At 35.0% G+C, this 11,414-nt stretch overlaps 1 protein-coding gene across 1 annotated transcript; it reads right to left on the bottom strand.

Annotated features, from left to right (window-relative positions):
- Positions 1 to 1,623: 1,623 nt before the first annotated feature.
- LOC133612740 (potassium voltage-gated channel subfamily A member 1-like) lies at positions 1,624 to 5,821 on the bottom strand. The gene is made up of 2 exons (XM_061970410.2): positions 5,430 to 5,821; positions 1,624 to 5,158 (listed from the first exon to the last, which is right to left on the bottom strand). Exon 2 carries the CDS (start codon positions 4,959 to 4,961, stop codon positions 3,480 to 3,482), a length of 1,482 nt encoding a protein of 493 aa, XP_061826394.1. The 5' UTR covers positions 4,962 to 5,158; positions 5,430 to 5,821; the 3' UTR covers positions 1,624 to 3,479.
- Positions 5,822 to 11,414: the final 5,593 nt, after the last annotated feature.

Below are 11,414 nucleotides of genomic sequence, written 5' to 3'. Positions count from 1 at the left end.
GGGCGGCGATGCTTTGGGACGCTCACATTCAATATTGCACCACTGCAGTTTTTGAGCGTTATGGCTCCGTTTTTGCACGGCGGCGTTATAAAGGAAGCCCTGCATTGAAGCTTGCATGCAGCAAGTTTGCAATGACCTCACTGAGGTAGAGACCCTGAAAAGGATGCAACACTCACAAAAAAAAACAAAAAAAAAAAACAACCAAAGCCAGGCATGAATAAGTGATGGCCAAAAGCTGTAAATATTCCCTTTTGATTTGGATTGGTAAACATGGAAAGTACATTACGTCGCTGCTGCTTCATTAAGCGGCGAGGGCATGAAAACCAGCTTGTGCGTTTTTTTTTTGTTGTTTTTTTTTTTCACCCACTCATGGCTCACATTATTATTAATACACCCCCCAACGTCTCAACCAGCTCTGCTCGACCTCACACATCCTTTTTTTACGACTTGAGAGGCACTTCCACTGGTCCTGGTGGTGAGTGGAATAAAGGCACTAGCAACTCATAGCAGTCGGAATCATCCCAATAAGTCAATTTAGAGGAAGCACGGTTAATTGTCTCATGCACGGCGCTTATCATTAAATGGTTATTTAGTCTCGTTAAGTACTCGTTAGATTCTGGCTATATCTGAATGCGATGCAAGGATTGGATTTCCCTTTCCTTTTCCCTGACAAAAAGGACACTGCAGAGTGCCTGAGTTGCAACAAGCTTGCTTACTCATGTCATGCATTAATAAATATGCCAGGTTTACAACCCTTGTCCAAAGACCATAATGCAGGTTCCTCGTCATGCTATGATCTGGCGTGTTCCCATTCACGTCTCTAAATGTGTCAAATCAAACCCTCATCTGGTGTTTGGAGTGTGAAAACCTGGGGGGGGCGGAGGGGGCGGAGGGGTGGGTTACCCGGCACGGGCGAGTGCGGTACGTGTCACTGCATGCGTCCCAATGGAAAGTCAAGTCATCATGCGTTAAAGCCTGTGGTTCTCTTGTCATCTGCACGGTTCCACTGCGGATATCCAGGATGGGGAGGGGGGGGGGGGAGCAGGGGTTGGGTGTTTACATCCAGATCGGTCTTCCTCCTATAAGGTGCTTTTAGATCCTTCAAAGAGTGGGTGCGGGGGAGTCGAGGACGATGGATGGCTGGCTTCTTCTTTTTTTTTGGAAAAGGCTGCAGAAGCGTGCGTGTCCATGCAGTATATTGCCTGCTGTGTGCTCTGCGTCCTAACACCTGCGTGAGGTTATCAGTAGCATTTTGGAGAGGGGAAGGTACATACTTGCGGGATGGGGAAGAATTCATTAGCCTATCTAACTACTCTAACAGCGTCTACTGACATGAGGCCTAACGAAAGCCTCCGGCTGCGTTCACACTTGCGCTTCAGTACAAAAAACATGATAACCCGTCGGTGTGGACTTTGGTGCGGTCGGCTTAGCGGTCGCGCTGGTGTTTTTGTCACGTGACCCAGGACAGTGAAGTAGTGAACTCAAGTGACCAATCACAGAGTCATGAATCATCGTTTTGACTATAGATGCTCATGATTAATCCAGATTCAAAAGTGTAATTGATCAGATGTTTGTAGTCCTTTGACCGCAGTAGTTTGAAGCAAGGACTTCAAAGGACTTTCAAACTCCATCCATCCATCCATCTTCTTCCGCTTATCCGAGGTCGGGTCGCGGGGGCAGCAGCCTAAGCAGGGAAGCCCAGACTTCCCTCTCCCCAGCCACTTCGTCCAGCTCCTCCCGGGGGATCCCGAGGCGTTCCCAGGCCAGCCGGGAGACATAGTCTTCCCAACGTGTCCTGGGTCTTCCTCGTGGCCTCCTACCGGTCGGACATGCCCTAAACACCTCCTTAGGGAGGCGCTCGGGTGGCATCCTGACCAGATGCCCGAACCACCTCATCTGGCTCCTCTCGATGCGGAGGAGCAGCGGCTTTACTTTGAGCTCCCCCCGGATGACAGAGCTTCTCACCCTATCTCTAAGGGAGAGCCCCGCCACCCGGCGGAGGAAACTCATTTCGGCCGCTTGTACCCGTGATCTTGTCCTTTCGGTCAGAACCCAAAGCTCATGACCATAGGTGAGGATGGGAACGTAGATCGACCGGTAAATTGAGAGCTTTGCCTTCCGGCTCAGCTCCTTCTTCACCACAACGGATCGATACAGCGTCCGCATTACTGAAGACGCCGCACCGATCCGCCTGTCGATCTCACGATCCACTCTTCCCTCACTCGTGAACAAGACTGCTTTCAAACTGCAGGGTTAAATGGTCCAGATTCAAAAGTGTGATTGATCAGATGTTTGTAGTCCTTTGACCGCAGTAGTTTGAAGCAAGGACTTCAATGGACTCCAAGCTTTCAAACTGCAGGGTTAAATGGTCCAGATTCAAAAGTGTGATTGATCAGATGTTTGTAGTCCTTTGACCGCAGTAGTTTGAAGCAAGGACTTCAATGGACTCCAAGCTTTCAAACTGCAGGGTTAAATGGTCCAGATTCAAAAGTGTGATTGATCAGATGTTTGTAGTCCTTTGACCGCAGTAGTTTGAAGCAAGGACTTCAATGGACTCCAAGCTTTCAAACTGCAGGGTTAAATGGTCCAGATTCAAAAGTGTGATTGATCAGATGTTTGTAGTCCTTTGACCGCAGTAGTTTGAAGCAAGGACTTCAATGGACTCCAAGCTTTCAAACTGCAGGGTTAAATGGTCCAGATTCAAAAGTGTGATTGATCAGATGTTTGTAGTCCTTTGACCGCAGTAGTTTGAAGCAAGGACTTCAATGGACTCCAAGCTTTCAAACTACAGGGTTAAATGGTCCAGATTCAAAAGTGTGATTGATCAGATGTTTGTAGTCCTTTGACCGCAGTAGTTTGAAGCAAGGACTTCAATGGACTCCAAGCTTTCAAACTGCAGGGTTAAATGGTCCAGATTCAAAAGTGTGATTGATCAGATGTTTGTAGTCCTTTGACCGCAGTAGTTTGAAGCAAGGACTTCAATGGACTCCAAGCTTTCAAACTGCAGGGTTAAATGGTCCAGATTCAAAAGTGTGATTGATCAGATGTTTGTAGTCCTTTGACCGCAGTAGTTTGAAGCAAGGACTTCAATGGACTCCAAGCTTTCAAACTGCAGGGTTAAAAGGTCCAGATTCAAAAGTGTGATTGATCAGATGTTTGTAGTCCTTTGACCGCAGTAGTTTGAAGCAAGGACTTCAATGGACTCCAAGCTTTCAAACTGGAGGTTATTTTTGTATCGTCTTAGATGCCACAAGAGATGTACTCTTAGAGACACATACAGAGGCGGAGCAGAGCTTAGACGTATTTGTCATTTGGTCCGTGTAGCATTCACAGTGGTCTTGGGTCAACTTATGTGATCAGGTTCACGTTTGACCCCAGCCGACCAAAGCAAACGCACCAGACTTTGGTTTTGACGGAAGCAAAGGTGACAAGTGTGAACGCACCCTGAGGGAAGCTAACCCCTTCCAAAGTCTCGCTAGCTAAACGTCTGTGAGAAGCTTGCTCTTGTTCACACAGTTCTGGTTGGCTATAGTAGTGCAGTTGCCAGTTCTCAGGTTGGCCTCCCTAAAGTTGTCGATGCTGTTGTTAAGGTCGCCGTCGATCTCCATGTACTCTGATTTGCTGACCACGGACGAACTTCGGCGGCTGGAGTTGGTGTCAGATGGGATGTTGGGGTTGCTGACGTTGAGCAGCTGCGCCTGCTCCTCGCCCTCCGTCTCCCGGTGGTAGAAGTAGTTGAAGTTGGACACAATGACGGGCACGGGGAGGGCAATAGTTAACACACCGGCGATGGCGCACAGAGACCCCACAATCTTACCCCCGATGGTGACCGGCACCATGTCCCCGTAGCCCACGGTGGTCATGGACACCACCGCCCACCAGAAGGCGTCCGGGATGCTCCCGAATTGCGAATCCTGCTCCTCGGCCTCTGCGAAGTAGACGGCGCTGGAGAACAAGATGACCCCGATGAATAGGAAGAAGATGAGCAGTCCCAGCTCCCGCATACTGGCCTTGAGGGTCTGCCCCAAGATCTGCAGTCCTTTGGAGTGTCGGGACAGCTTGAAGATCCGAAACACCCTGACCAGACGGATCACCCTGAGAATAGCCAGAGACGTTGCCTGCTCCCCGACCCCCTCTGTGTCGGGGTCTTCGGCCAGCTCGGTGCCCAGCGTGATGAAGTAGGGGATGATGGCCACAATGTCAATGGTGTTCATCATGTTCTTGAAGAAGGCCGGCTTGCTGGGACATGCCAGGAAGCGCACAATCAACTCAAAGGAGAACCAGATGATGCAGAGAGTCTCGATGATGAAGAAGGGGTCAGTGAGAATGTTGGGTTTATAGTAAATGGTGATGTTGCCCACAGTCTCCAAGTGACCCCTTGGGTCCTCCTTCAGTTGCGGTAGAGTCTCCAAACAAAATATGACAATGGAAATCAAGATGACCATCACCGACACGATGGCGATCCCCCTGGCGGTACCCGAGCTCTCCGGGTGCTCAAAGAGTAGCCAGATCTGACGCTGGAACTCCTTCTCCGGCAGGGGGCGCTCCTCCTCCCGAATGAACCCCTCGTCTTCTCTGAACCTCTCCATGGCGTCCACCCCCAGCTCGTAGAACTTGATCTCCTCCGAGAACATATCCAAGGGGACGTTAACGGGTCTCCGCAGCCGACCCCCGGACTGGTAGTAGTAGAGGATGGCGTCGAAGCTGGGCCTGTTCCGGTCGAAGAAGTACTCGTTCCGCAGGGGGTCGAAGTAGCGCATGCGCTTTTTGGGGTTGCCCAGCAGCGTCTCGGGAAACTGCGATAGAGTTTTCAGCTGGGTTTCAAACCTGAGGCCGGCGATGTTGATGACCACCCTCTCGCAGCACTCGTGGTCGTTGTGGTCCGGGGGCGGGTAGGCGTCCTGGGGGTGGCCGGGCACGGCCGAGGTCTCGTCCACGTTGTCTCCTGATACCACCGTCATCTTGCGGCGGGGATGCGGAATAATGTGAGTTTTGGGGGGAAAGGTTCGGACGTCCTCAGCTTCCTGCGCCCCTTAAAGTGCTGGGAACCCCCCCTCACCCCCGGGACACCAGGGGCTGCTTGGCTGGATTTGCCTCAGTGCGGCTCCACTGCGGTTCTCGCTGACTTGACCATTGCTGCTCTCCAACACCGCTGCCTCTGCCACCCGGAGAGAGAGAGGAGGAAAGAGGAGGGGGGGGGGGATAATGGGATCAAACACAGAAAGATATTTGCCGACTCAGCAGTTCACTTCTTGGTCTACTTCGTTAGCGAGTTGTTGCGAGGTTATTCTGCTTTTGCCTCTCGTCCGCCTCGCTAACCCATCACGGCGCAGGCAGTCGGAAGTTGGCTTTTTTTTTTTGACGCATAACACATCATCATAACAAGGCGCTCATGTGCAGGCGTGGTGGAAGTGGAGAGCGGCGCTTACCTCGGGGTGACGTGGTGCTGCTGCTGCTCGCCTCTCCGGAGATCTGCTCCGAGCATCCATGAGGAGCACTTCACCCCGTCCCAGCCCCCAAAAAACAAAGCAAAAAAAAAAAGAGCGGAAAAGCGGCCAACAATCACATGGTTGTGTTGAGACAGCAGCTTGGAGCTCCCACACTGCGGGAAGGATGGCGTGTGTGTGTGTGTGTGTGTGTGTGTGTGTGTGTGTGTGTGTGTGTGTGTGTGTGTGTGTGTGTGTTTTTAACGCTGCAATTGAAAAAGGGGAGGGAGGGGGGGGAGCTGCTACATTAAAGGAAGCATAAGCGAGCTCTTGACGTTATCCAGACATCAGCAGAAATGAGCGCGCCGACAGGAGGAAGAGGAGGAGGAGGAGGAGGAGGAGAGGGGGTGTTGGAGGGGAGGAAGAAGAAACAGCTGATGATGAGAGTGTGGAATGTTTCTTCTGCAATGTTGAGATGTGCACAGGAGAGGATGGATGGATGGATGGATGGATGGATGGATGAGGAGGGTGAGAAAGAGGAGGAGGAGGGAGACAGTAGCAGCGAGAGGAGGAGGAGGAGGAGGAGGAGGAGGAGGAGGAGGAGTCGGGGCTTTCGACGCAATGCAGAGCGGCTCTTGAAAGCACCACCAAGTTGTAGATGCATGCAGCACACCTCAGTCCTGATGCACATGAAGGCAACGTAATATTCACATGTCAAATTAGTAATATTGATATTATTGTCATATATGACACTAATGTTAGTTATATTCATATATTACAGTAGTCATATTGATTTTAGTGTCATATCACACTAATATTTGTTATATATTATATTAGTAATATTGATATTAATGTCATATATGACACTAATATTATTTATATATTATATTAGTAATATTGATATTAATGTTATATATGACACTAATATTAGTTATATATTATATTAGTAATATTGATATTAATTTCCTATATGACACTAATATTTGTTATATGTTATATTAGTAATATTGATATAAATGTCATATATGACACTATTAGTTATATATTAGTAATATTGATATTAATGTCATATATGACACTAATATTATTTATAAATTATATTAGTAATATTTATATTAATGTCATATATGACACTAATGTGAGTTATATTCATATAATAGTAATATTGATATTAATGTCATATATGACACTATTAGTTATATATTAGTAATATTGATATTAATGTCATATATGACACTAATATTATTTATATATTATATTAGTAATATTTATATTAATGTCATATATGACACTAATATGAGTTATATTCATATAATAGTAATATTGATATTAATGTCATATATGACACTAATATTTGTTATATATTATATTAGTAATATTGATATAAATGTCATATATGACACTATTAGTTATATATTAGTAATATTGATATTAATGTCATATATGACACTAATATTATTTCTATATTATATTAGTAATATTTATATTAATGTCATATATGACACTAATATGAGTTATATTCATATAATAGTAATATTGATATTAATGTCATATATGACACTAATATTATTTATATATTATATTAGTAATATTGATATTAATGTCATATATGACACTAATATTAGTTATATTCATAGATTACAGTAGTAATATTGATTTTATGTCATATATAACACTAATATTAGTTATACATTATATTAGTAATATTGATTTTATGTCATATATAACACTAATATTAGTTATACATTATATTAGTAATATTGATATTAATGTCATATATGACACTAATATTATTTCTATATTATATTAGTAATATTTATATTAATGTCATATATGACACTAATATGAGTTATATTCATATATTAGTAATATTGATATTAATGTCATATATGACACTAATATTAGTTATATTCATAGATTACAGTAGTAATATTGATTTTATGTCATAAATAACACTAATATTAGTTATACATTATAATAGTAATATTGATATTAATGTCATATATGACACTAATGTTATTTCTATATTATATTAGTAATATAGATATGAATGTCATATATGACACTAATATGAGTTATATTCATATATTAGTAATATTGATATTAATGTCATATATGACACTAATGTTAGTTATATTCATATATTGCAGTAGTCATATTGATTTTAATGTCATAAATCACACTAATATTCGTTATATATTATATTAGTAATTTTGATATTAATGTCATATATGACACTAATATTATTTATATATTAAATTAGTTATATTGATATTAATGTCCTATATAACACTAATATTATTCATATATTATATTAGTAATATTGATATTAATATCATATATGATACTAATATTATTTATATATTAAATTAGCAATATTGATATGAATGTCATATATGACACTAATATTATTTATATATTAAATTAGTTATATTGATATTAATGTCCTATATAACACTAATATTATTTATATATTATATTAGTAATATTGATATTAGTGTCCTATATGACACTAATATGAGTTATATTCATATATTTGTAATATTGATATTAATGTCATATATAACACTAATATTAGTTATATATTAGTAATATTGATATTAATGTCATGTATGACAGTATTAGTTATATATTAGTAATATTGATGTTAATGTCATATATGACACTAATATTATTTATATATTATATTAGCAATATTGATATTAATGTCATATATGACACTATTAGTTATATATTAGTAATATTGATATTAATGTCATATAAGACACTAATATTATTTATATATTATATTAGTAATATTTATATTAATGTCATATATGACACTAATATGAGTTATATTCATATATTAGTAATATTTATATTAATGTCATATACAACACTAATATTACTTATATATTATATTAGTAATATTGATATTAATGTCATATATGACATTATTAGTTATATATTAGTAATATTGATATTAATGTCATATATGACACTAATATTATATTAGTAAATGTGATACTAATAGGAGTTATATTCATATATTAGTAATGTTGATATTAATGTTGTATATAACACTATTAGTTATATATTAATAATATTGATATTAATGTCATATATGACACTAATATTATTTCTATATTATATTAGTAATATTGATATTAATGTCATATACGACACTAATATGAGTTATATTCATATATTAGTAATATTGATATTAATGTCCTATAAGCCACTAATATTACTTATATATTATATTAGTAATATTGGTATTAATGTCATATATAACACTAATATTAGTTATTTATTAGTAATATTGATATTAATGTGATATATGACACTAATATTAGTTATATTCATATATTACAGTAGTCATAATGATTTTAATGTCATAAATCACACTAATATTCGTTATATATTATATTAGTAATATTGATAGTAATGTCATATTTGACACTAATATTATTTATATATTAAATTAGTAATATTGATATGAATGTCATATATGACACTAATATTATTTATATATTAAATTAGTTATATTGATATTAATGTCCTATATAACACTAATATTATTCATATATTATATTAGTAATATTGATATTAATATCATATATGACACTAATATTATTTATATATTATATTAGTAATATTGATATGAATGTCATATATGACACTAATATTATTTATATATTAAATTAGTAATATTGATATTAATGTCCTATATGACACTAATATTTGTTATATATTATATTAGTAATATTGATATACATGTCATATATGACACTATTAGTTGTATATTAGTAATATTGATATTAATGTCTTATATGACACTAATATTATTTATATATTATATTAGTAATATTTATATTAATGTCATATATAACACTGAGTTATATTCATATAATAGTAATATTGATATTAATGTCATATATGACACTAATATTAGTTATATTCATAGATTACAGTAGTCATATTGATTTTAATGTCATAAATCACACTAATATTCGTTATATATTATATTAGTAATATTGATATTAATGTCATATATGACACTAATATTATTTATATATTATATTAGTAATATTTATATTAATGTCATATATAACACTGAGTTATATTCATATAATAGTAATATTGATATTAATGTCATATATGACACTAATGTTAGTTATATTCATATATTACAGTAGTCATATTGATTTTAATGTCATAAATCACACTAATATTCGTTATATATTATATTAGTAATATTGATATTAATGTCATATATGACACTAATATTATTTATATATTATATTAGTAATATTTATATTAATGTCATATATAACACTGAGTTATATTCATATAATAGTAATATTGATATTAATGTCATATATGACACTAATGTTAGTTATATTCATATATTACAGTAGTCATATTGATTTTAATGTCATAAATCACACTAATATTCGTTATATATTATATTAGTAATATTGATATTAATGTCATATATGACACTCATATTATTTATATATTAAATTAGTAATATTGATATGAATGTCATATATGACACTAATATTATTTATATATTAAATTAGTTATATTGATATTAATGTCCTATATAACACTAATATTATTCATATATTATATTAGTAATATTGATATTAATATCATATATGACACTAATATTATTTATATATTATATTAGTAATATTGATATGAATGTCATATATGACACTAATATTATTTATATATTAAATTAGTAATATTGATATTAATGTCCTATACGACACTAATATTTGTTATATATTATATTAGTAATATTTATATTAATGTCATATATAACACTGAGTTATATTCATATAATAGTAATATTGATATTAATGTCATATATGACACTAATATTATTTATATATTAAATTAGTAATATTGATATTAATGTCCTATACGACACTAATATTTGTTATATATTATATTAGTAATATTTATATTAATGTCATATATAACACTGAGTTATATTCATATAATAGTAATATTGATATTAATGTCATATATGACACTAATATTAGTTATATTCATAGATTACAGTAGTAATATTGATTGTTATGTCATATATAACACTAATATTAGTTATATATTATATTAGTAATATTGATATTAATGTCATATATGACACTAATATTATTTATATATTATATTAGTAATATTTATATTAATGTCATATATAACACTGAGTTATATTCATATAATAGTAATATTGATATTAATGTCATATATGACACTAATATTAGTTATATTCATAGATTACAGTAGTAATATTGATTGTTATGTCATATATAACACTAATATTAGTTATATATTATATTAGTAATATTGATATTAATGTCATATATGACACTAATATTATTTCTATATTATTTTAGTAATATTGATATTAATGTCATATATGACACTAATATTATTTATATATTAAATTAGTTATATTGATATTAATGTCCTATATAACACTAATATTATTCATATATTATATTAGTAATGTTGATATTAATATCATATATGACACTAATATTATTTATATATTATATTAGTAATATTGATATGAATGTCATATATGACACTAATATTATTTATATATTAAATTAGTAATATTGATATTAATGTCCTATATGACACTAATATTTGTTATATATTATATTAGTAATATTGATATAAATGTCATATATGACACTATTAGTTGTATATTAGTAATATTGATATTAATGTCATATATGACACTAATATTATTTATATATTATATTAGTAATATTTATATTAATGTCATATATAACACTGAGTTATATTCATATAATAGTAATATTGATATTAATGTCATATATGACACTAATATTAGTTATATATTATATTAGTAATATTTATATTAATGTCATATATGACACTAATATTATTTATATATTATATTAGTAATATTTATATTAATGTCATATATAACACTGAGTTATATTCATATAATAGTAATATTGA

This window comes from Nerophis lumbriciformis, linkage group LG10 (assembly GCF_033978685.3).
Source record: "Nerophis lumbriciformis linkage group LG10, RoL_Nlum_v2.1, whole genome shotgun sequence".
NCBI lineage: Eukaryota > Metazoa > Chordata > Actinopteri > Syngnathiformes > Syngnathidae > Nerophis > Nerophis lumbriciformis.
This window is presented reverse-complemented; position numbering and strand designations above follow the sequence as displayed.